Here is a 25,922-nt window from a genome sequence, read left to right as displayed (position 1 = left end):
ATTTGACAGGATCCAACATCCATTTATGATAAAAATTCTCAATAAAATGGGTATAGAAGGGAAGTACCTCAGCATTTTAAAGGCCATATATGACAAACCCACAGCCAACATCATACAAAACTAAAAGCCATCCCTCTGAGAACAGGAACAAGACAAGGGTGTCCACTCTCACCACTCCTATTCAATATAGTACTGGAGGTTTTGGCCAGAGCAATTAGACAAGAAAAAGAAATAAAAGGTATCCAAATTAGAAAGAAGTGAAACTCTCGCTGTTTGCAGATGACATGATTCTACGTGTAGAAAACCGTAAATAATCCATCAGAAAACTATTAGAAATAATCAACAACTACGGCAAAGTTGCAGGGTACAAAATCAACTTACAAAAATCAGTTGCATTTCTATACTCTAATAACGAACTAACAGAAAGAGAACTCAAGAATACAATCCCATTTACAATCACAACAAAAAGAGTAAAATATCTAGAAATAAATTTAACCAAGGAGGTGAAAGACCTATACACTGAAAACTATAAGACATTATTGAAAGAAATCGAAGATGACATAAAGAAATGGAAAGATATTCCATGCACATGGATTGGAAGAATAAACATAGTTAAAATGTCCATATTACTTAAAACAATCTACAGATTCAATACAATCCCAAACAGAATCTCAATGACATTCTTCACGGAAATAGAACAAAGAATCCTAAAACTTATATGGAGCAACAAAAGACCCCGAATAGCCAAAGCAACCCTGAGAAAAAAGAACAAAGCTGGAGGCATCACAATCCCTGACTTCAAATTATACTACTTTATAGATCCTATAAAGTAAAATATTTGCGGTCAATAAAATGAAATTCTTACAGAAATGCAAATAAAACAACATCTCAATATTTTTAAATTATCAGATTGGAAAAAAGGAAAAAGATTATCAATTTACAGTGTTGGCCAGGATTTAGGGACTTTGGATGGGAATGCAAATTAATACAACCTTTCTGGTGAGCAATTGAAATACATCAGAATTTAAAACAGGCATTGCTTTGACAGAGCAATTCCACTTTTAGGAACTCTAACTAAGGAGAAAATGTTTTTAAATTCTCCAAAATGTAGGAGCTGACTTGTACTGATTTGTGGAATTAACGATGGCACTTTGTTCTTGCTTATACTTTCCTCTGCTTTTTACACTTTCTAAATGTCGTGTCCCAAAGCTAATACACTTACATGTTGGGAGGAGGCAGCAGACATTGAGAGCTTCATGGCCATGACTTTAAACCAGAGGTTCTCGATCTTGGCTGCACACTGGAAAGGGATCATTACAAAGTTACTGATGCCTGGCACCCAAAGATTCTGATTTAACTACTCTTGGGCAAGGCTTGGGTGTTGGGAGCTTTCAACACTGCCCAATTGAGTCCAATTGACAGATAAGCTTCAGACCAACAGGCATAGCAGAAGCTCTCTTGACTGACCTCTATTTAAAATCTAATTGGTTGGGCCGGCCCCATGGCTTAGTGGTTAAGTGCTCGCGCTCCGCTACCAGCAGCCCGGGCTCGGATCCCAGGCGCGCACCGAAGCACCGCTTCTCCGGTCATGCTGAGGCCGCGTCCCACATACAGCAACTAGAAGGGTGTGCAACTATGACATATAACTGTCTACTGGGGCTTTGGGGTAAAAAAAGGAGGGGGATTGGCAATAGACGTTAGCTCAGAGCCGGTCTTCCTCAGCAAAAAGAGGAGGATTAGCACGGATGTTAGCTCAGGGCTGAACTTCCTCACACACACACAAAAAATCCAATTGGTTAACCTGCATTCTCCTTTCCTTCTGTAAAAAAGAAAGTGTTGACGGATCTCCAGCACCTATTTAACATCTCAAGTTGGTAGACTACTAGTACATACACCTTTTTTCCATCCACTAGTTGAGTTGATTTCCAAGATTCAGTTGTATTTGTTTCTAAACTTTTTTATGCCAGTTATGTTTTTTAATTGTAATATTATAGCTCAATTAAATATGAGTATAAGAAGAAACAGAGTTGAATGTTTTGGAAAGACAGCCATAGTAAACTGCTTAAAAAAGAAAAAAGCTATTGCGATGGTTAATTATATGTCAACTTGGCTAGGCTATAGTGCTCAGTTGTTTGGTCAAACACTAATCTAGACGTAACTGTGAAGGTGTTTTACAGATGTGATTAACCTTTACTTTGACTTTAAGTAAAAGAGATTGCCCTTGATAATGTGGGTGTTGTTATTACTGCCGTCGAGTGGATTCTGACTCCTAGGGATCCTGTATACAACAGAGTAAACCCTGCCTGGTCTTTCTCCCCCATCCTCTCACCTTCCGGTGCTCTATCAGACAGTGCTCCACTGCTATTCATAGGGTTTTCATGGCCAATTTTTTTGGAAGTGGGTGGCCAAGTCCTTCTTCCTAGTCTGTCGTAGTGTGGAAGCTCTGCTGAAATCTGTCCACCATGGATGACCCTGCTGGTATTTGAAATATTAGTGGCATAGCTTTCAGCATCAGAGTAACATGCAGCCACCACAGTATGACAACTGACAGACGGGTGGTGTGGTTCCCTGACTGGCCACAGCGGTGAGAGCACTGAATCTTAATCACTAGACTGCCAGGGTTGGCTTGATAATGTGGGTGGGCCTCATCAAATTAGTTGAAGGCCTTAAGAGCAAAAACTGAGATTTCCCAGAGAAGAAGGAATTCTGCCTTAAGACTATAACATAGAAATCCTGCCTGAGTTTCCAGCCTGCCAGCCTGCCCTCCACGTTTCAGATTCAAGGCTGCGACATCAACTCTTGCCTCAGCTTCCAGCCTGCCACCTGCCCTACAGATTTCGGATTTGCAAGCCCCCACAACCATGTGAGCCAACTCCTTAAAATAAACCCATATCTATATCTATATCTAATCTATTCCTATATCTATATCTCTTATTGGTTCAGTCTCTGAAGAAAATTAGATATGGGTGAGATAAATATAAAGGAGAAAATTTCCAGAAGGATTCTGTACTCAGATTGTTATGCATATGTTTTTAAGTTCTCACTCCAGTTAAAAAAAATAAAGACAAATAATAGCTAATGTCTTCCAGGTGTGGTTTATGGGAGACAGGTCATCAGTGGACCCATGCTCAAGGGGATTTGGCCTTCCACTAAAACAACTGGTGAATATAATTGTCCAGAACCGTGAAAGATTTAAGACATTAGCCTACTTGCAAGCTAACAAGTTAACCTGCCAGTTTCCTGGATCCTGATAGACTATAAGAGACTCCTGGGTCAGAGACAAATGACTTTAATACTTATGGCACGGCAAGCACCAGTTCCCTTTGTACCCCAATGCCACAGAGTGGCCCAGGTGGATGTTATGCACCAAGTGGGTTTGCATCACAGCTGAGGAAGACTGAGCTTAGAGAACCCAAACATTTACAATGAGCTGCAAGCAAACCTCCCTGAACTCAGCCCAGAGGGAGACATTGTCTTTATTAAACTGGACAGCAAACAAACCTGCCACCTGCCCTAGAAGGAGATGCTGCCTCTATCTTCAACCACTATCCGCTATTTTCTGTTCGCTATCCAAACAGCCTTGAAAAGAAAATCCAGAACAAAGGCCATCAATGCCTCTGCTCACAAGATGTGCAGAAATGCAAGAGGCTCGTGGAGAACTGTCTCCCAAAATAAGTCCATTTATATAATTCAAGTTAAAATATAATATTTAAGTAACATATAGATCCTTTTTACAAAATGACTCCCTTGTTTAATTGACTTTTCTTTTGTTAACTGACCAATGGTATTGAAAAAAGGCTTTAAATAAAACTGCTTCTATTATTTTTCTCTTGTTTCCAGCTTCCCTCCTAAAGATACTAATTTTTTTTTATGAGGAAGATTGTCCCTGAGCTAACATCTGTGCCAATCCTCCTTTGTTTTGTATGTGGGACACCACCACAGCATGGCTTGATGAGTGGTGTAGGTCCACGCCCAGGATCCAAATGCGCAAATCCTGGTCCACCGAAGCAGAGCGTGCAAACTTAACTGCTACACCACCGTGCCAGCCCCTCTAAAGACACTACTTTTTAAAGGAGATTCTCATGTTAATAAAATCATTGGCAATTACTTAGATATTAAGCAGTGTGTGTTGAACCCATTATTAAAAATGATTAAGTACTGTTAATTTTAACAATATTTTTTGGTAATAGCTATTTTCACCAATGAAATATTAATAATACAGGAGCATTATCTTATACCTTGTGTTCCTAGAAAACCAGCATTATCTTTTTTTTTTTTCCAAAAAACCAAAGCATTAGAAACAACTCAAATATCCCAAGTAACTAAGTGCTGGGCCATGACAGTTCTTGGGAAGGTGAACACAAAGATCAGAAACTTCTGTTCTACATACATTTGAATCTTCAGATAAATTGAAAGCTGCTATTTCTCTCCAACTGTCCACAAAGTAGGCATAACTTGTCAGCTGAATACAGATGCCACTAGTCCAGAACCACACTTTGAGAACCACTGTCTCACAGAATGACCATTATCTTTAAAACTTCCATGACCCCACGTAGTTATTTTGAATCTCCCCATGTTAGCATGGCTCTCTGAAAAAGAACCAGGCAAATGCAGCGAATGCAATGAAGACTTTCTTTTGGCAGAAGGAAAGCAAACAACCAAATCTGCAGAAGGAAACATTCTAGGTTGCTGGAAGTTCTATTTTGTGCTTTTCCTCACTACCCTGAGGCTTCATGATAAACACCTTCACATTCCAAAGCCAGTGATTAGAATCATCAGAAGTTGACCAGGTTACAGCAAACATGTCCAGGTAAAGCAAGAGGCCCTGTTTACTAACTGCAATGTTTCTTCTAAAAACAGTGTGACCTTCCTGAGCCAGTCATTTCATCTCTTTGAGCCTCAGTTTCCTCATCTGTAAGATGAGACGGGAATCGTTCAGTCTTGAATGTTCCATCAAACTCCAAAATCTTATCAATTCCATGACATTTGACAGGAGAGGTGATGGGCTCCATATTTGATCGCAGAAGAGTTTGGCCATTTTAGCACGTAACAGTTCAATTACCTTTGGCATCATGATTCGTCTTCATTCTGGCCACTCACCACAGGATGAAAAATCATTGAAGGGCCAGGAAACCTGAAACCTGCAGGGCACACCAAAAACTCTGCTCTCCGGAGGTCACTGTTGAAGTCAGACTAAAATTCAGTCACCTCTTTGAAGGTTGCTCTGTTTTAATCAGTTTCTTGATTAAAAAGAAAACAGAAAGGGGCCAGCCCCACGCCGTAGTGGTTAAGTTCCGCATTCCACTTCGGCAGCCCGGGTTCGCAGGTTCAGATCCCGGGTGTGGACATACACCACTGATCAGCCATGAAGTGACAGTGCCCCACATATAATGTAGAGGAAGATTGGCACAGACGTTAGCTCAGGGCAAATCTTCCTCAGCAAAAAATAAAACAAAAAAACACACCTCATGACCCATTCTAAGGCTGGAACCATTCTTAGAGGAAATTGAGGGAACAAATAACTTAGTGACATATTCAAATCTCACCCCAATTCACGGCAGATGTAGGGATCAGGGTTTGTAGCCCTGTAGCAAAACAACAATGTGATTATTTGGGTATAAATTTCAGGTCATACCAGAACACTGGTGTTTATATTTTTTAAGTGACTTTTGATTGCCATTGTCTTATCCACTTTGTTTTAAAATGCTTTTCTACTTGCGATTGGTCCAGGGGTCAGAATTGATCTACTCTGGAATCCTGACCTGAATATCAGGAAAGAGGATTAAGGAAGAAGGTCCTGGTTAAAATAATTCAGAGGTTATCAACTAGGGGTGATTTTGCCTCCAGAGAATATTTGGCAATGTCTGGAGACATTTTTTGATTGTCACAAATGTGTGCGTGTGGGTGGGTGGGGACACAAGACACAGGATGGGGACACTACTACTGGCGTCTGGTGGGTAGAGCCCCAGGATGCTGCTAAACATCCCACAATGCACAGGACAGCCCCTACAACAAAGAATTATCCAGTCCAAAATGTCAATAGTGCTGACGTTGAGATACTCTAAAATACAGGATCCTGAGACGCAAAAGGAAACAGCCTGAGGGACAAAGGGGAGGGAGCAGAGGGAATCTGTCCCTGGGGGGAGGGGTCTGGCCCCAGGGAAAGGCTGATACTACTAGTTCATCCAGCTTCCCTCCCCTTCCCTCAGCAACCCCCTCCAGCTTTCCTTCCTCACCCCCCTCTTCCCCTGCCCCATTCTGAATTGCCTCCATCGGAGACCTTGAGACATTTACTGGGGATAAAATTGGCTCTGAGGAAAATCTGTAATAAACATAAGAAACTAATAAATGTAGGAAAAAATGCTTAACAGCAGAAGCACACCAGAGATGGCTATTAAAAAAGAGTATCTTAAAGCAGGTTTTCAACCCAGAAGAGATGTGGTCACACAGTTTTTAAACAAGAGCACCTTTGTTCTATTGACATTTTAATGCTGAGTATGACTGCCTTGGTAGGCTCAACATACGAATGATTCCAATTGCAGATGTTTTACAATACTGGAAGAAGAGAAATACACCAAGAAAAATACTAAGAAAACAAAGCATGATATACCAGAAAATGGGGGGAGGGGGAGAAAGCATCATCATCACCACTGGGAACTGAACCAGCAGACCACATTCCCAGTCCTTTCCCACCACCCCACCATTGCCCCAAATAAATGATCATGTTTCCAAGGGTGGGCAATCATCCCTCTCATGTTGCCTATGATGGGGTTCAGGGCAGGCCACCCCAAGATGTGCCACTCTGGTATACAGATTATTTTGACCTGAAGACAATAAAGGCTCAGAAGAATCATGAAGAATATTTGACCTTCCCCCAAACTGCCTAAAAGAATTTAAGATAAGAGGCCTGTCCCCAGGACAGGCCATCACCATAGATAACTCTGGGTATCCATAGACTGGGAGGGTCCTTGCTAAGCCCATTCTTATCAAAGTTCTGTTTGCCAAACATTTACATTTGTAAGGGAAATCTCCATTTGTAAAGGTATCTCCCTCTCTGTACTGGGAAGAGGAGGGGATGACCTCGTCTCTAGAAACTTGTCAATGCAGAAGGCGAGGCCTTAAATCTGCATAATAACCTTACTCTTGTTTACTGTGCTTTTCTGGTAATCTCCCATAACTGACTCCCCCAACCCCCAACAACCTCCTTTGTCTTTAGCTGAAGAGGGTATTTAAGAGGAGAACCTCTGCCATTTTCTCGAGTTACTCAGATTTTTCTGGATCTCTCCCACATATACATGTTATAAAGCTTTGTCTGATTTTCTCCTGCTATTCGGTCTCTTATTCAACTTAATTTATAACCCAGCCAAAAAGGACACAGAGTGGGTAGAAGATAGTCTTCCACTCCTTCAGTGTGGTGACAAGGGTGGGATAAAAATTCACTGGCTGAACACTCTTCACTATTGGACTACTGCAGCTGAGACATCCTGGACCCCTGACAAGAGCTGGCAGGAGGTAAGACTTCTTACCACATCAGTCTCCCAGATCTCTGCCTGCAGGGTCCAGTGGAAGCGAGAGTGTTGAGTTTTTTTTTTTCCTTTCTAAATTTAGATTAGCAGGAGAAAATATTGATGAAACTGGCTTCGTGGACTCAGCGACTCTAGGATATGGTTGAGTGCTCATTGCTTAATTGATCCTTTTCCTCTCAGAAATAGTCACTATTTCTCCTTGTCTCTGTATTTTTTGTCATTTGTCATAAGACACAGACATCTCTATAAGCCTGTTGTCTGGGAATGTGCACATGAAGTGAAAAGCTATCACTAAGGGCACCTTGGAAGCCAAAAAGGCCACAAATTTGGTGGGCACCAGTTGAGCAGTTAAGAGCCATTAGGGTGCTCACCACCTCAAGGAGTCTCCCATGAAGGGATAAGTTGGTCACGGAATGGGGTGGATGACATAGGTCCCCTGCAAACTTCAAGAAAATGTCCATACAATGACAAGGTACTCTGTAAAGCACACACAATCTGCAACCCCGTGGCACCTCCCTCCCCAAGGTATTATTCTGGCTCCAAGAGACCCAAGGCTTAGCTAAAGCTGTTAATGTGCATATCAGATGAGGATTTTTCTTTTGTCTTGTTCTATCTCTTGAGAGCTTGGCTTTGTGACCTGTTGGGTCTCTGCCATCAGGAGGATGCGTGTACTGGCACGCAGCTTGGTGGCCAGTCTAGTAGACTGGCGTTCTGGGAGATGCTCTCTTTCTCTGGCTGTGTCTGCTCTCAGGGGTTTGTCATAAGGGGTCCCATTTGCTTTCATAAGGGGCCTTTGTTGTCTCAACCTTTGTTGCTTATTGTGCTTTCTTATTTTGGGAGTGAATTCTCTGGATCTCTTTTGGGGATGCATCTTACATCCATGGTTAAGCTTTGGTATGAGTCACTGCTAAGATCATACTCGTCAATGTGGCCAGATGATGGATTGTTTAAATTGGGAAAACTTATAAATTGGGGGAAAAAATTGTGAGAGCTCTCATCATAATTGTTTTATTGATTTCTATGAAAAGGGCAAATTAAAAAAGGAAAAACAAATGACTAGCCTTAAGACCCTGACTCAGGTTACAATTAAATTGAGAAAATGTAAAAGTGTAAGTGTTGATAAGATTATAAAGGTTGGAATGTTTGAGCTAACTTTATATAAAGAGGTTATATCAACTTTGCCTGAGTAGGTTTTAAAATATCTGATGGAATGCTTCCCCTGCTGAAAATTATAAGACCAAGACCTAGTGGTAAAATCCTAATGAAAACTATGATTAGAGGTATAAGAGTTAATGGAATTCAGATGAAATTTTGTAGAAAAACTGATATGTCTATGGGCTTTACTTGAAGTGATTGTATCTCTCTTTTTGCCTGATTGTATTATAGATTGTATTGTGGGGCTAGACATTGTGTCTCACTGGAAAAAAGGAACGTTTCCCATGCCTGATTGTAAGACAGCATGTAAATCTGCCCTTCAGATGGTGTTAATTAAACTTACAAAAAAGAAGTCAATAGGATTGCCTGAGCCTGCACCATATGACATAAAATCTAGAGGCTAATATCAGGTGCTAATAAAGAAGATAATGGGAGCCTCCCCCACTGCCAAGGTCTAGGGTTAAATTGTATACTTAGAAAGTTGCAGACTTTTAAAGGTGTAATACATTGTCCTAAAAGTTTTAGAACATACAAATCTTTTTTTCTCTTTTTTTAATTGATGTCATAATAGTTTATAACATTGTGAGATTCCAGTTGTACATTATTATTTGTCAGTCACCATATAAATGTGCCCCTTCACCCCTTGTTCCCACCCACCAACTCCCTTCCTCCTGGTAACCACCAAACTGTTCTCTCTGTCCGTGTGTTAGTTTATATTCCACATATGAGTGAAGTCATACAGTGTTTGTCTTTCTCTGACTGGCTTATTTCACTTAACAAAATACCCTCCAGGTCCATCCATGTTGTCATAAATGGGACGATTTTGTCTTTTTTATGGCTGAGTAGTATTCCATTGTATGCATATACGACATCTTCTTTATCCAATCACCTGTTGATGGACACTTGGGCTGCTTCCACTTCTTGGCTATAGTGAATAATGCTGCAATGAACATAGGAGTGCATAAGCCTCTTTGGATTGTTAATTTCAAGTTCTTTGGATAAATACCCAGAAGTGGGATAGCTGGATCATAAGGTATTTCTATTTTTAATTTTTTGAAGAATCTCCATACTGTTTTCCATAGAGGCTGCACCAGTTTGCATTCCCACCAGCAGTGTATGAGGGTTCCCTTTTCTCCACACCCTCTCTAACATTTGTTATTTTTTGTATTGGTGATTATAGTGATTCTTATGGGTGTAAGGTGATATCTTAGTGTAGTTTTGATTTGCATATCCCTGATGATTAGCGATATTGAACATCTTTTCATATACCTATTGGCCACCTGTACATCTTCCTTGGAAAATTGTCTGTTCATATCCTCTGCCCATTTTTTGATCAGGTTATTTGTTTTTCTGTTGTTCAGTTGTGTGAGTTCTTTATATATTATGGAGATTAACCCCTTGTCAGATATATGATTTGCAAATACCTTCTCCCAGCTGGTGGGTTGTCTTTTCATTTTGATCCTGGTTTCCTTTGCCTTGCAGAAGCTCTTTAGTCTGATGAAGTCCCACTTGTTTATTTTTTCTTTTGTTTCCCTTATCCAAGTAGACATGGAATTCGAAAAGATCCCTCTAAGACTAATGTCAAAGAGTGTTCTGCCTATATTTTCTTCTAGGAGTTTTATAGTTTCAGGTCTTACCTTCAAGTCTTTGATCTATTTTGAGTTCATTTTTGTGTATGGCAAAAAATAATGGTCTACTTTCATTCTTTTGCATGTGGCTGTCCAGTTTTCTCAGCATCATTTATTAAAGAGACTTTCCTGTCTCTATTCTATGTGGAATATACAAATCTTTAATTCACCTCTTAAGTTAAAAACTTCCCTGATATAAAAAAGCAATTGGAAAAAAAATGTAGCTAGAAGGGTGGGTCAACTTTCTTGTCATTCAAAATATGATCCAGGGGCCGGCCCCGTGGCTTGGCAGTTAAGTGTGTGCGCTCTGCTACTGGCAGCCCGGGTTCGGATCCCGGGTGCACACTGACACACCGCTTCTCCGGCCATGCTGAGGCCCTGTCCCACATACAGCAACTAGAAGGATGTGCAACTATGACGTACAGCTATCTACTGGGGCTTTGGGGGGGAAAATACAAGGAGGATTGGCAATGGATGTTAGCTCAGAGCCAGTCTTCCTCAGCAAAAAGAGGAGGATTAGCATGGATGTTAGCTCAGGGCTGATCTCCCTCACAAAAAATAAATAAATAAATAAATAAATAAATAAATAAATAAATAAAAGAGCCTATATGATCAGTTGCTATTCTTGCTGTATTTATGTAAATAATTGGGCTAAAATTTATTGAAACTAGATTTATTTTACAAACTAGTTAGTCTTAATCTGGCTATCTTTGGTAAAAATGAGGGTGATTTTAGAGAGAAAAATTATTTCAGTGGAAACTATGGTACACATCTGTGGATATTAGATCCTAGTTCTGTTAATTGTCTTTGAGGGTTTTGTTTTCTACCTGTAAACTGGACTGGATTCTGAATTCTTCCAGGCTCCTGAAATATCTGGCTACAAATCTCTGAACTAATGTTTTCAATTTTCCCATCATTTTCATTTGGAATCATTGAGAACTGCACCTGAACTTTTTCCTGAAGCCCTGCAAACTGAAGCTGGATGACTTGGTATAAACTTAAGAGAGATCACCACAATAGCATGCCTGTTGCTGTGTAAGCCACTCAAAAGGATACCTGAACACTCGATGACCTCATCAGAGACATTTTAAGCTGCAAAAGATGCTTTGATGCTGACATCTAGAAATCTTCTTAACTGGCTATCCTCTGAGCTCAGAAACTTTTAAAATTTGCTCCAACCACTAACCTTGTTTTTCTTTTGTTTCCATAGAGATGCTTCTTATTAAATAGCTGATTACTTGCTTCCATAGAAATGCTTCTTATTAAATAGCTGATTACTTGCTTCCACAATATAGGCCTAACTTTGAGAGCCCACCTGCATCACTGCCTTCTAAAATGAAGTTAACTGGACTGATCTACTAAATGTGTGCAGTGAGATGGAACAATCTACCACTCAGCTTCTGGACTATGAAAGTTCTTTAAGTTTCAAAAGGACTGTGAAACTTCCAGGGAAATTTCATAGGAGGCAACTGGTGGGGTTCAGGGCATGCCGCCCCAAGATGAGCCACTCTGGTATGCAGATTATTTGGAGCTGAAGACAATAAAGGCTCAGAAGAATCATGAAGAATATTTGACCTTCCCCCAAACTGCCTAAAAGAATTTAAGATAAGAGGCCTGTCCCCAGGACAGGCCATCACCATAGATAACTCTGGGTATCCATAGACTGGGAGGGTCCTTGCTAAGCCCATTCTTATCAAAGTTCTGTTTGCCAAACATTTACATTTGTAAGGGAAATCTCCATTTGTAAAGGTATCTCCCTCTGTGTACTGGGAAGAGGGGGGATGACCTCATCTCTAGAAACTTATCAATGTGGAAGGTGAGGTTGCATAATAACCTTACTGTGCTTTTCTGGTAATCGCCCATAGCTGACTCCCCCATCCCCAACATCCTACTTTGTCTACCTGAGTATGCTATTTAGAGTGAAAAACCTCCACCATTTGTCGAGAAACTCAGTTTTCCTGGTCTCTCCCATGTATATATGTTATAAAGCTTTGTTTGATTTTCTCCTGCTATTTGGTCTCTTATTCAATTTAACTCATAGCCCAACCAGAAAGGACCCAGAGTGGGTAGAGGATAGTCTTCCACTCCTTCACCTACATCACATGATTGTGTATAAAACCATTTATGGAAACTCTGGCGGCTTGATACATATAAACCTCCATCATGTATTTTATTTATCTTGTACTTACATCAGAGCCCCATCCTAACACAATGGTCTCCTTGTAGGTGCTTCATAAGGAACATGTGAGTGAGTAAAAGAAATGAGAGCCACTCCTTCACTTTGCTCCTGGAAGAAAGCATCAAGACCAGCCAGAAGACTACAGATATGAATTTTCCATTTGACATCTGTCTGAGCCAAAATGTTCACAAGAGTCAAAATACAGAGAAGCAAGTGGCATTTCTCAGATGGATAGTTCCTAATTTGCACACATATAACAAAATATTTCCAAATTACAAAGGTCAAAACTGTGTTTATGGCTGCACCAATCTAAGTCAGTAAGAAATTATTGACTCATCAAAAACCAGTCTTCTTGGGCCAACTGGTTTTCCTCTGTGTGCTCTTTAATTCATAGGACGTTGTCTGTGAATTTTATCTTCACGAAAGTGCTGCTCTTCGAATGCTATGAACGCTGTCAGTGGGGAAATGAACGCATCACTGCTGTGGAGAGGGGTCTGTCCCTCTTTCAACACCTTAGGAGACTGCTTTGCAGCCCTGGTCCTAAATATAGGATAGTCTGAGGCTTAAAGAAATTTAAGGTCCTTCCTTAGTTCTTCATATGAGTACACGTCAGTGGCACTTCCTGAGTTCTTTCTATAGCAGATACACATCAAAATGTGCCCCTAAAGAATCACTCTTATGATTTTAAAGAGTGACACAAATTCAGTTTTAGTCCTCACAATTTTTCTGTAATTCACGGTCAATCTTGGCTTCGACGCAAGATACCAAATTTAACACTTCCTGTCTAGGGAAAATCAAACATCCTCCGACAGACGGCCAAGTGCTCACAGATGTAAGAATCCCTCAATGCATAGAAGGGCAATGTTTGGGGCACTCTGCCTCTGGCTGGACTGTCCCCTGGGGTCTCTAAGACCACTTATGGCATTAAAGGCAGCTGTGCCAGAAGACTGGCCATCAAGCCAGGTCTTGACTGAATTTTTCACGTGTCCCCCTTTTCTCCTCTTTTATTTTTGAGTATAGCTCTTCAGCTTCTACAGTTAACTGACAACAGATTTAACAAGAACCTTTGTGCCACAGGTCCTTGGCACCTTGTTGGGCTTGTCATACAGCCTGCTTTTTGTTGCAACTGCCACGAGATCAGAGCCATGCTCACGGGATTCCTTAGCCAAGGCGGCACTGGAGATCCTGAACCATCCACCTTAGAAGACAGAGAACTAGGGTGATCAAGCATCCCAGTTTGCCCAGGACTGAGGGGTTTCCTGGGATGCAGGACTTCCAGTGTTAAAATTGAGAAAGTCTCCTGCAAGCCAAAACAAGTTGTTCACCTGATGGGGAAGTAACCATCTTGGCCTCATTGGAACCATATCTGCAGTTAGTAGAAATATTCCAACTAAATCTAGATGTCATAGTCTATTAAAAACTGCTGGGGACGTCAGCAATCACCTACTCTCTCATTTTTGCAGATACTCAGACTCAGAGCAGTGTAGACATTTTCCCAAGGTCACACAGCTTGCTAGTAGCATATCAGGAACCAGACTCTAGATGGCCACACTTCCAACTTAGGGCACTTGCTGCTGCATTTCATTTTATTTTTGCTTTCTCATTTTCTTTTTATTGCTCTTTTTAAAGTGTAAAATAAGCTCAGCTGGTTTTTCTTTTGACCACAGGACTCGGCCGTTAGAACAGTGTAAACCTCTCTTACTGTTTATGTTGGGGACCACTTTGGGTGGTACTGATGTTGGGATGGTGAATCGAATCAGAGTGTTGTAAACGGCCTCAATTGATCACCATCTGTATTACTGCATGGCATTCATTCCTACCTGTCATTTCTACGGCCCATGGAAGTATTTTCAACAAGCAACTGTTATCACCAAATGCTACCCTTCACAGAGACAGTCACATGCCAGGACAATGTACCCCTGGGTGAGAGGATCGTGTTTGTGACTAGCTCACAGGTACATGGCTTAACATCTAGAAAATGCACGAAAATCTTGCTTCTTCACACCTACTTACATTCTTTCAAAGGGAAGATTTAAGGTGCCTGCTCTAAAAATTGAAGTTAACGTACAAAACAATTCTAAGCACTTTACAGATATCATCTCATTAATCCTCATCACACCCCTATGAGAGAGGTACTATTACCCCATTTCACATATAAGGAAACTGAGGGACAGAAGGGTTAAGCGACTAGGCCAGAGGTTTTGCTGTTTTTTAACTCTAGTAAGTGTCAGTCTATGCTCCTGAGCATCATGCTTTCAGAGGAGAAAACAGAGCTCGGGGACTACAGTAAAGCAAACCAAACCATAATGTGGTCTTGGAAAGCAAGGGCAGGGAAAAGCGGAGGGATGTGCTGTTGGGGTACAGGGAGATCAATCAGGTCAAGATCTGTAGTGAAAAGGAGTGACTCCGTTGATTTCTCCAAGCAATATACATGGAGATGGTAGTATGTTTCAGCTCCTAACTTCCACCTTCATTGGATATCCTCGCACAAACATATTATGTACCAAACACCCTATGTCCTGCTTCGGTCCATGCTGGAATAGAGGCAGCCGGTTCTGGAAAATTCTGCCACCGAGTATCATCTGTAACAGCAGTCCCTTCACAAAGGTCTTGCTGATCTCCCCAGCCTGATTAGCCTCTGAACCCCAGAGGATCTTTCCCTTTGACACTTAGCCTGTCCACTCCACAGCTCAGCTGGTGAATTTGGTAGGAACTGCCTTTTAAAATGAAACACTTCCGAAGAGGTGTGACAGCATTATTAGGTGGAATTGTAAAGTTGGTGAAATGTTTTTGGTGTTTCCATCTCTCCATTTTCTTCCTCCCTTCTTGTACATTCTATCATGTTCTGTCTTAAACTGTGATCTTCTCTGGCAGACTTGGTTTTAGTTCTTTATCTTTCACTGCGACTTTGAAGACAAAATGTTGCCACTCTCCTCATTGTCCACACTTTAAAGCTGAGCTTTACTGGGAGAATTATAAATTTACTTTGTCCCCACAAGAGTAACCTAGAGCATCACCTAATAAGTAGTTGTTTTATGGGAGCAGGAAACTCTTTTTGGTGCTTGTAAAATCAAAACACATGAAAAACTTCCATGGGGCCTACATTTTAGTTTGGTCTGCTCCAATCTATGGATATAGAACATTACTACTTTCATGTGTAAACACACTGGGCAATCTTCAATTTTATAGGAAACATCTAGAATTATCAACCTGGATGGCTTATGTGGCACAGCTCTTACACTTTGGGGCAAGGAGATTGTTAATCAGTCCTTCAAAAAGAAACACCTTCAAAATAGAGAAGAGCTGACTTCAATTAACTTCTGGCTTTCCTGTAATTTTATATGTTGGGTTATAATCGTGAAGTAGCAAATATTTTCAGGTACCCCCCCCCATCAAAACACATCACTCCGTCCAAACGTATTACTCCACAATAATGATACAAACTATGAAAGAAAGAAGTAGCATGATTTTATTGAAATGTTTTAGTACAGTGTCAGAAGATCTTAAAATCCTATATTCTAAACCAATACAAGCACTGCAAATGATACATTCTTGAATCTGGTTGACATCATGTCTAACAAAGGAAAGTTACAATATGAATATCTATAAGTTAGTTAATATAATTTAAGTTGGAGGCTGAGCAACTTTGGTATATTCGTATTTCTCTGGCTCCCACTTTCGTCTGGATACACACCAAGTACCCCCATTCAGCAGAGTCAGACGAGACCGATGTATTTGGCGGTTTCACTTAAATATTTCCAGACAAGCAGCAAAGGATGCACAGGTTCTGGGATTAAGTTGCTTTCAAGCCCATCTTCAGCATCTTTGTCGAACTGAAACCATCAAAGAGTTAAGGTCTACAGTGCCACTGTGTATGGCTAAGTCTAGTTTAATTAGTTGATAAACGTATTAGAAGTACTTTAAAATACAAAAGTGGGGCTAAATAATGATAGAAACAATCAGTTCTTAATTCAGAGAAGGACAATATAGATTTTTATCTGAAGACCATTATTTTAAAACTACTTCTATATCTTAGACTCTAAATGTTAGATGAAATAATTACCTTGAAATCAACTGGTTTTAGTCATGTCAACATGTCTATACCTGTATGCTGAGCGGTCTACCTATGCATGTTTATAACTACATTTTCATGTCTCTATGCACAGAAACTCCAAGAAATACAGATATCACTCATTTATCAAAACTAAAAATTACATAGCATCTAAACAGGCTCTTTACATATATCAAGTCACCTCTTTCTAGATAGAGTCAATCTGCGTTGCATAGCTGACTCTACTAGGCTACAATATCATTTTTTCTCAAAAGCCATTTTAAGGCACAACAAAATGCTAGTTTCTGCAATGACTAAAATGATACTTTTTAACTTCGATTCAACCTCTGCTGTAATGAAGTTTGAAACTTTAAAGATTTCTGTTCAAGTCTGTTAATGAATAAATAGATTGGATTTTCCCACCTGCAGAATTTGGATCAGAGAATGTATTTTATTCAAGTTTTAATAGTCAGTAGAAGGGAGATTGTTTATCATTCCTAGGCTTTGTCTCTGTAGGCAAATTCTTTTCTTTTGGGACTGAAGATTTCAGTTGGTTATCCACCAACGTGCATATAATAAGATCCACAGAGAGTCAATGCTTGCCTTCTGCCACAGAGGCAGGGAGGCCCCTCACTTAGGAAGATATCGTCAAGGTCATCTTATGGATAAAGCAATCGTCCCCTCCACGATCACTCCTGGGTCACCATTTGAACACTATCCCAAGGGAGCAACTAATGTGTGCTTATTTGTACTTTTTTCGTAGGCCTTTCTTACTCAGACTTTTCACGTTAACAGCTTTAGTTAAAATAATCAGTCGCCCAGGAGACTTACTACTTCTAATTACAAAAGGCAAAAGAACATTAAATCAAAACTAAAGATAAAATATTTAAATTCACACTTGGCGGCACTTAAAAAATTTACCTTTTTATTACGTCAAAAGCAAAACAATGACTAGACCAGTAAATCTGAGGGGACTTAGAGGGGGATCTTTGTTTTGGTGGAAATCCACAACATGAAATTATTGGGAAAAAGGCCAAGTAAATGCTAGAGCTAAAACCAGGGCATAAAAGAACAAGATGGCAGGACACGAGGTGAGGCTCAAAGAACAGTCCATTCGGGATGGGCAGAGGAGAACATGAATGTGACAGTGAGCTTGGAGACTCTATCTCAAAACAGTTTCTAAATCATATCTGTGGCTGAACATAATTTTGGAATTTTAGGACACGACATTTCAGGTAAGTGATAGTTGTAACTTGTTTTTCAAAAGTGGCAAAAAAAAAAAATACTGAGCTACATGGCCTCTGAGATGTCTAATGTTTACCAAAAAATAAACGTGTCAGTGGCATCTTATCCTACATAAAATTTGGTCCAAATTAAGCACAATAACCAAAATGGTTTATTTGAAACCTGGTTACTAGAAAAAAAAATATTCAAAATTCAGGGTATTATAAATTTTCTAAGGTTCACTCAGAAGTAAAAGGCTCATTCTATACAGGGTTTTACCCAAATGTCCATAGGCATTATCATTATATATTTACACAGAAGGCTTTAATCTAAAGTCACCTTTGGCAACCAGAAATATATAAACTATGAACTTCCACAATGGAATTACATACTTGAAAGTTGTGGCCTCAAAGTACTGACAAAACAAAGAAAAAGGTCACCTATCAGAACAAGTCAAGATGACAAAAACATTTCTCATTTAAGACAGTTCACTTAAAGATCAAATAACCACCGCTCTCCCCCCAAAACTGGAAATAAATGGTCTTGAGCTTTAGAAGGGGGACAACAGATCTTGGAGTACACAAAGCTCTGATGCTTTTGCATTACCCTATAATTGCTGAGTCCTAAAGCTAAAAAAATCAGACAAATAGAAGCCAGAGCAGGCTTGCTCTACACTTCACATCCTGCATTTACAGCGGGACGTGGCTGAACAGGTAAGACACAGATTCACCGTTGTGTGTCCTTCGGATCGCCTCGGCCAAGATCATCGAAATGTCAATCACCTAAACACCAATGGAAAAACATGAAAGTGGGACATCTTAGTCATAATTAAAAACTTAGAAGCCAGAAAGCCTAAAAATGATTTCGCCAGCACATGAGATGTGGTACTATCAAAACCTCCCACACCCTTTTCTTTTGAGATGACAGACAGTTTGGGGTCTATCTTCAAATTACAAACCCGAATGGGATCCTGGGAGTGAGATTTTCAGTGCAGATACTCAAAGGCTTTTCAGGGTCGCCATTAACCAGAGACATCACTTTCTTGGGGAGTTTCTTGTTTTTAAATTAATTTTACTCAATCGCTATATGGAAATTTTTTCTTTCTCTTGGTTTTCCGAAAACGCAGTGACTGTGTCATTTAAGAGCACAGCTGTGATCATCTAATTCAGGGGTCAGCAAACTACTTTTTCTGTCAAGGGCTCGATAGTAAATATTTTCAGCTTTGCAGGCCACACTCAACTCAGTGATAGCATGAGAACAGCCATAGACAATACATAAACGAATGGGCGTGGCTGTGTTCCAACAAAACTTTATTTACAAAAAAAGATGGTAAGCCGGATTGGGCCTGTGGGCTATAGTTTGCTGACTCTCAATTACTGCTAATCAGGCATAGAAATCTCAGGCACAGCTATTTTGACCATTTTCAAACGTTATCTCCCTGTGTCAAATGAACTGCGGTGCTACCTGATGGATTAGACATCACGAAGTGGATCACTTGGATCCATCTGCATGTTTTAATGATAGGAAAGGAGGCTTCTAGCAATGAAATGACTTGCCAAGGTTCCCTGTGACACAGAGGCAAAATGGGGACTTGAACCCTTTCAACTTATTTCAGGCTAGTTGGTGTCAAGTGATTATCCCCAATGCTCTAGTAGCTTCCCAAATCGTCAAAATGTCAAATTTTATGTAGTAAAATATATGTAACATAACAATTCAGTGGCATTAATTACATTCCCAATGCTGTGTAACCATCACTATTATCTATTTTCAAAACTTTTTAATCATACCAAACAGAAACTCTGTCCCCATTAAACACTGACTCCTCATCCCCAGGCAACCACCAGTCTACTTTCTGACTCTATGAATTTTACTACTCTAGGTCCCTCAGGTAAGTGGGATCATACAATATTTGTCCTTTAGCGACTGGCTTCTTTCACTTAGCATACTGTTTTCAAGGTTCATCCATGTTGTCACATGTATCAAGAATTTCCTTCCCTTTTAAGGCTGAATACTATTCTATTGTATGAATAGACCATGCTTTAGTTATCCATCACCTGTGGACGGACATTTGGCTGTTTCTACCTTTCGGTTACTGTGAATACGGCTGCTATGAACATTCATGTACAAGTTTTTGTTGGAACACCTGTTTTCAAATTTTGGTATATACCTCAAGGTGGACTTGCTGGGTCATATGGTAATTCTGTTTAGCTTTAGCACAGCCTGTTTCTTACTGTTTTCCTATTGTGGTTTTATTCACTTACTATTTCTAACTTTGACGTCTGCCAGCCCCAGCCTTTCTTGGAGAGCTAACGTGAACCATACCCTCACTGTTATGAGAAGCCGCAACCTCTGCCAACATCTGCTTAGCAAGCAGTCACATGCAGAAGACTCAACGTTATTTCTCAGGATCTGAGGTAGGTGCCTCGCTGCTTGGTTCTGCCTGCAGTGTAGACAGTACCTGAATCTTGGAGCAGTGTTTCATTTTGTCCTCTTGCGGAATTGTGTTAGTGACAACAACAGCCTCAAAGGCGGCATTATTTATTCTGGAAATAGCTGGCCCAGAGAAGATTCCATGGGTAAGGATAGCATAAACTTTGGTGGCTCCAGCTGAGAGTAACCTGTAAAATAGAGGACAAAAAAATTTAGTGTACACACAAATATTCTTGAAACATTCTCTCCTTAGTGTGAATTTAAAAGCAAAAAGTGTGTTCCATAAAGGAAAACATGAAACCAATTTCACTCACATTTATTAGCCCAAAACAGGATCTTTCAAGGTACGTGCTGGCAAAACACTTTGTGACCCATTAAATCTGGGATTATCAACCATGGTGTTGGGCCCGGGTAATCCTTTGTTGTGTAGCATCCTTGGCCTCTACCCACTAACAATACCCACCTCCCCTCAGTTGTGACAGCCAAAAACATCTCCAGACATTGTCAAATGACCCCCAGGGAGCAAAACTGCCCTTGGTTGAGAACCACTGATTTAAACCAATAAAGCCAGATATCATCATTTTGACATATAATCAATATAAAATATCATTAATGAGATAGTTTACATTCTTTGTTTCATGCTGTCTTTGAAACTTGGTGTGTATTTCACACTCTCAGCGCATCTCAAGTCAGACTGATCACATTCCGAGTGCTCCACAGCCATGCATGTCTCGGTGGTGGCTCCCACTCTGGACAGCCCAGCTCTATATCCTCCAGAAGCCCAAGGCTGGAGTGAAGGTCGAACAGAAGGAAGCAAGGGCCCAAAGAAGCCCACAAGACTGTCTCTTTCCTTCTGTGCTGGGTTTTAGGGGAAGCACCTTCTCTGACCCTTTTTAAAATACACTGAAAGCTCAATCTTGAAAATGAAAACCAGGCCATAAAGGCCCGTGGGGCATTTTTCTACCAAGAAAAAATAAATGGGCTTAGAATTTCCTTTGGTCTGATGCCACCACCAGGCCATCAGTAATAATTAGGGAAAGCAGGCCCAGTTTTTAAAAGCTAATATTTTTCCTTTCCTAATGAGATGTCCTAACACTTTCCCAAACCATCCCTCGTACTTGTCCGCAGCGTGGCAGATCGTGCCACATGTGTCAGCCATGTCATCCACAAGGATAGCCACGCGGTCCTTCACATCGCCCACCAGAACCATCCGGTCCACTTCATTCGCTTTCTTCCTCTCTTTGTGAATCAAGGCAAATTCCACATTCAACCTGTCTGCAATTGATGTGACCCTGCGCAAAGACACAAGCAGACATGTTAAACACAGTCAATAAAAAAAAATCGTGTTCTTTAAAGTGGTATTTTAGGAATATAGTAACCAACCACACTCAAGATAATGAGAATCAGCTCCCACTTGTAAAGCCAGGCCTGCTCTGGGATGTGCATTAAGCAACCCATGGGGAGAAATGTGCCAGTGCTGTGGCCTTGCATTTACTACAGCTGGTGAAGAATGCCGGGGCACCTTGACCACTGGATGAAAAAACTGGATAAGAAATTGATATTCAATTCGTTTTGTTTATAGGTACTCTTTAAAAATCAAGGACACAACTTAAAGCAAGTTATTTAGAAACTGCCATTTGCTCAGCCTGTGGGGCAGCCAGTAGGGACAAAAGTCCTGGTTAACACATTCACGTAATCTGTGGGCTTATGAACATGGACTTTACTGCACTCAAGGCCTCAGGAGACTCATCCCAACTCCAGGCCTCTGCCCATCTACAGCCAACGCTCAGAAGTCATCTGCTCAGAAAGGGCTGAGCTGGCAACAGGAGGAGAAGGTGGCAGGCCAGGTGTGTCGGTGAGTCTGGGGCATTTGGGACTTTTCCCATGAAGAGTGGACTTAAATGATGAAACTTACCACAAAATAACGCCAGACATAATGTGACATGAAGTAAGATTTTCCTATTTCAGTTTTTAAAATGAGTCAGTTATTATGCAATTCAGCTGAAAAAATATTTACTGAGGAACCAATAACACACACCCACACACCCCAATTTAGTACACAGTGAATGGAGGGTAAAACCTCCGTACGCTTTTAAAGCCCTGGTCCCATTCACTGCGCCATCCTCAGATGGCGACCAGGAATGGGGCTCCATGGCTGCTCTGGTCAAGGAGAGAGTGGGCAAGTCTCTGAGAGGAACATACTTTCTGCGGCCAAGAGGGCAGGATGAAGGGACTAGGTACCGCAGGTCACCCTTGCCTGTTTCTGAGAACATTCAATGACCAGTTTTTTTTTTTTAATTGTGGTAAAATAGATATATAATAGAATTTAACATTTTAACCATTTTAAAGTGTACAATTCAGTGGCATAAGTATTCATCATATTGTGCAACCACCACCTCTAATTTCCAGAACATTTTTATCACCCCAAAAGGAACAGTTTCATCATTAAGCAGTCACTCTCCCTTCACCCCATCCCCAGGCTCTGGCAACCAGGAATCTACTTACTTTGTCTCTATGGATTTACCTATTCTGGATTTTTCATATAAATGGAATCGTACAATAGGTGACCTTATGTGTCTGATGTTTTTCACTTAGCATGATGTTTACAAGGTTGTAGCATGTGTCAGTATTTTATTCCTTTCTATGGATGAATAATATTCCATTGTATGGATATAGCACGTTCTGTTTATCCACTCACCCACTGACGGACGCCTAGGTTGTTTCCACCTCTCGGCTGTAGCGAATAGTGCCGCTATGAACACTGGCATACAAGTGTCTGTTTGAGTCCCTGCTTTCAAGTCTTTTGGGTATACAGCTACGGGCAGAATTGCTAGAACTGCCAGGTCATATGGTAACTCTGTGTATTACTTATTTGGCCAGTATTTTACCAGCTTCCAACTACCCTCTTCAATTTGATCAAAGAATACAGCCACCTCTTTCAGACCTTAATGTTTTTTCTACATTGGATTTAGCAGGGACATCTGTCACCTCAAGCAAGGGACATAAATGAAAATGAGACCTAAGGCAAGGCCACCTTCATTGCATGTAGAACTATCTCCATTCCCAGATGACGTTTTCGAGTTACATTTGGGCACTGCAGCAGACTAGGCCCCATCATCCATCCTGATGGAAACAACTACGATGCCCGATTACAAAGGCAAGTATCTTTAGAAGCTCATCACCGAGCTGGAATGGTAGCAGGAATCTTCAGAGGCAGAGAATACAAAAGTAGGTTATCCCGAGGGGCCAGCCTGGTGGCGCAAGCGGTTGGGTGCGTGCGCTCCGCTGCGGCGGCCCAGGGTTCACTGGTTTGGATCCTGGGCGTGCACCAACGCACCGCTTGTCAGGCCATGCTGTGGCGGCATCCCATATAAGGTGGAGGAAGATGGGCATGGATGTTAGCCCACGGCCAGTCTTCCTCAGCAAAAAAAGGAGGATTGGCATTGGATGTTGGCTCAGGGCTGGTATTCCTCTCACACACACACAAAAAAGTAGGTTATCCCGAGAAGCCAGCATGCAGCTAACTTCTTGCCCTGAGTGTGCTGAGGAGCCCTAAATGATCTTGAGCTTCTGTTCTGATGGCGGAGACTGGGGTGGGGGGGAGAGAAAGCCTAGGGCTCAGCCAAGCTGGAGTCTAACAGGAGACCCTGCGTACCACAGGGACGCCAAAGGTTATCCCTTCAGAATAATGAGTGAAAAATAAACCTGCTGCCCAGGTGGGGACAGCAAGGACACTTGCCTGTCTCCAACTCCATGCTAAGTGGAGGGGGCTAGTTCTCTCTTGAGAGTTCCAAACCACGTCAGCTCTTCTGAGGTTGTTTGTCCAAACTCCTATGACGTGTATGATGAAAACTCCCAAGTGGAGAATTCAATTCAAAGTGACACTTTGGGGCAGTATCCCAAGGAAATTGGCAACAACAAGTGCAAATCCTCTCTGAAGGATTATGATGATAAAATTCCAAGGAAGATGAGGGATTCACAGGAGTCACAAAACATCCAAGGAAGCAAGGCACTCAAAGTGAGGGTCACCAGAAACAACTGGGGACAGAGTCACCACAGCAAAACGTTAGACACTGGAATTAGCCAAGAAAGAACAAAAAATGATTTTTTTCTATGTTTTAAAGAAATAAAACAAGCTTGGATAAGAACGAAAGGACTATATAAAGAATGACCAATCAAGACTTGAGAAAGAAGAGAATTTCTAGAAATGAAAAATATTATATTTGAAATTAAAAACTTGGTACATAAAGACATTAAATATACCTGAAGAGAGAATGAGTGAATTCGTAGAGATGAAGACACTGTCTAGAATGCAGCCTAAGAGACAAGAGAGATAGAAAATATGGAAAAGAAGTTAAGGGACATGAAGAACAGAGTGACAAGGTGACAGGAAAAACTGGAGGTCTAGAAAGAGATAAAAGAACGAGAAAGAGGCAATATTCAAAGAACAATGACTGAGAATTTTCCAGAACTATTGGAAGACACCAATCCTCTGACCCAATAAGCCACATAAATGAATCCCCGAGCAACTGTAATAAAACTATAGAAGATCTAGTAATGATAAAAGAGGCGAAGGATGAAGACAGGTCACCTAGAAAGGAATAGCAATCAAACCGATGGCCAAACTCTAAAAGCCAACAATAGAACCAGAAATTAGGGAAGCAGTATCTTTAATGTGATGTCAGAAAATAACTGTCAGGCTAGGAGCCTATATCCAGGAAAGCCACCTTTCAAGAGTAAGGGCAAAATAAAGATATTTTCCATGAAATTATACAACCTGAGAATTCACTTCCAACATACAACCACTTAAGGAAAATCCTAAAGAGTGCAACTTAAGCAAAAGGAAAATAATAGAAACCCTGAGATGTAATACGGTGCAGCGCAGGGGGAGGTAAGCAAAAATACTGGTCAATATGTGGACAAATCTAAAAAACTGCTGATTGTATAAAACCACAATAATAAAAATAATGTCTAATTTGTAGAGAAGAAAAAACTACAGTGGACAACAGCTTTAAAGCACAAAAGATGGTGGTCATGAATCCAAATACGTCAGTAATCATAACGGAAAAGAGGTCAAACTTTCCAAGTTAAAGACAGACTGTTAGATTAGACAAGAGAGTTAAGACACCAGTTCCAGAACTCCAAAGTCTCTGGAAGCAAAGGGAAGCATTACTATGATGAGGTTCATATTCTTCCTACCCTTAAAACAAATCATCCTTCTAAGCTGGAACCTAACCCAAGTTGCTCTGGCAGATACTCTGTTTCTAAAGCTCTCTATTTACCACTGGTTTCCTAACTTGAGGATTTAATTGAAAAAAAAAAATTAACTTGAATGCTGACAAAAATTTTGCCCCATAATCAACTTAAAGCCTATACTACTATCCGCATGCCAATTTCATAAACGATAAGCCATTTAAACTCCAATTAAGGGGCCTGGCTCCATGGCCGAGTGGTTAAAGTTCTGTGGGCTCTGCTTTGGCAGCCTGGGTTCACAGGTTCGGATCCCAGGCACAGACCTACTCCACTCACCAGCCACGCTGGTATCCCACATACAGTGGGGCAGTGTCCCACACAGAAAAAAAGTGGAAGAGGACTGGCACGGATGTTAGCTCAAGGCTGGTCTTCCTCAAGCAAAAAGAGAAAAAAAGAGGAAGATTGGCAACAGATGTTAGCTCAGGGTGAATCTTCCTCAGCAAAATAATAAATAAATAAATAAATAAACAAACAAA

General features: G+C 40.8%; 1 protein-coding gene across 1 annotated transcript in view; it reads right to left on the bottom strand.

Annotated features, from left to right (window-relative positions):
* Positions 1–15,932: 15,932 nt before the first annotated feature.
* Positions 15,933–25,922, bottom strand: part of PRPS2 (phosphoribosyl pyrophosphate synthetase 2) — a 30,833-nt gene continuing 20,843 nt past the window's right edge. Inside the window, exons 5-7 of the mRNA XM_058535436.1 lie at positions 21,312–21,485; positions 20,222–20,381; positions 15,933–18,545 (exon numbers count right to left, since the gene is read on the bottom strand). Of these exons, the coding sequence (XP_058391419.1) occupies positions 18,453–18,545; positions 20,222–20,381; positions 21,312–21,485 (427 nt within the window). The 3' untranslated portion in view covers positions 15,933–18,452. The remainder of the gene's footprint in view (positions 18,546–20,221; positions 20,382–21,311; positions 21,486–25,922) is intronic.

The sequence above is a fragment of the Diceros bicornis genome, chromosome X (genome assembly GCF_020826845.1).
Source record: "Diceros bicornis minor isolate mBicDic1 chromosome X, mDicBic1.mat.cur, whole genome shotgun sequence".
Classification (NCBI taxonomy): domain Eukaryota; kingdom Metazoa; phylum Chordata; class Mammalia; order Perissodactyla; family Rhinocerotidae; genus Diceros; species Diceros bicornis.
Note: the sequence above shows the minus strand (reverse complement) of the source record. Positions and strands in the feature narration are given on the sequence as shown.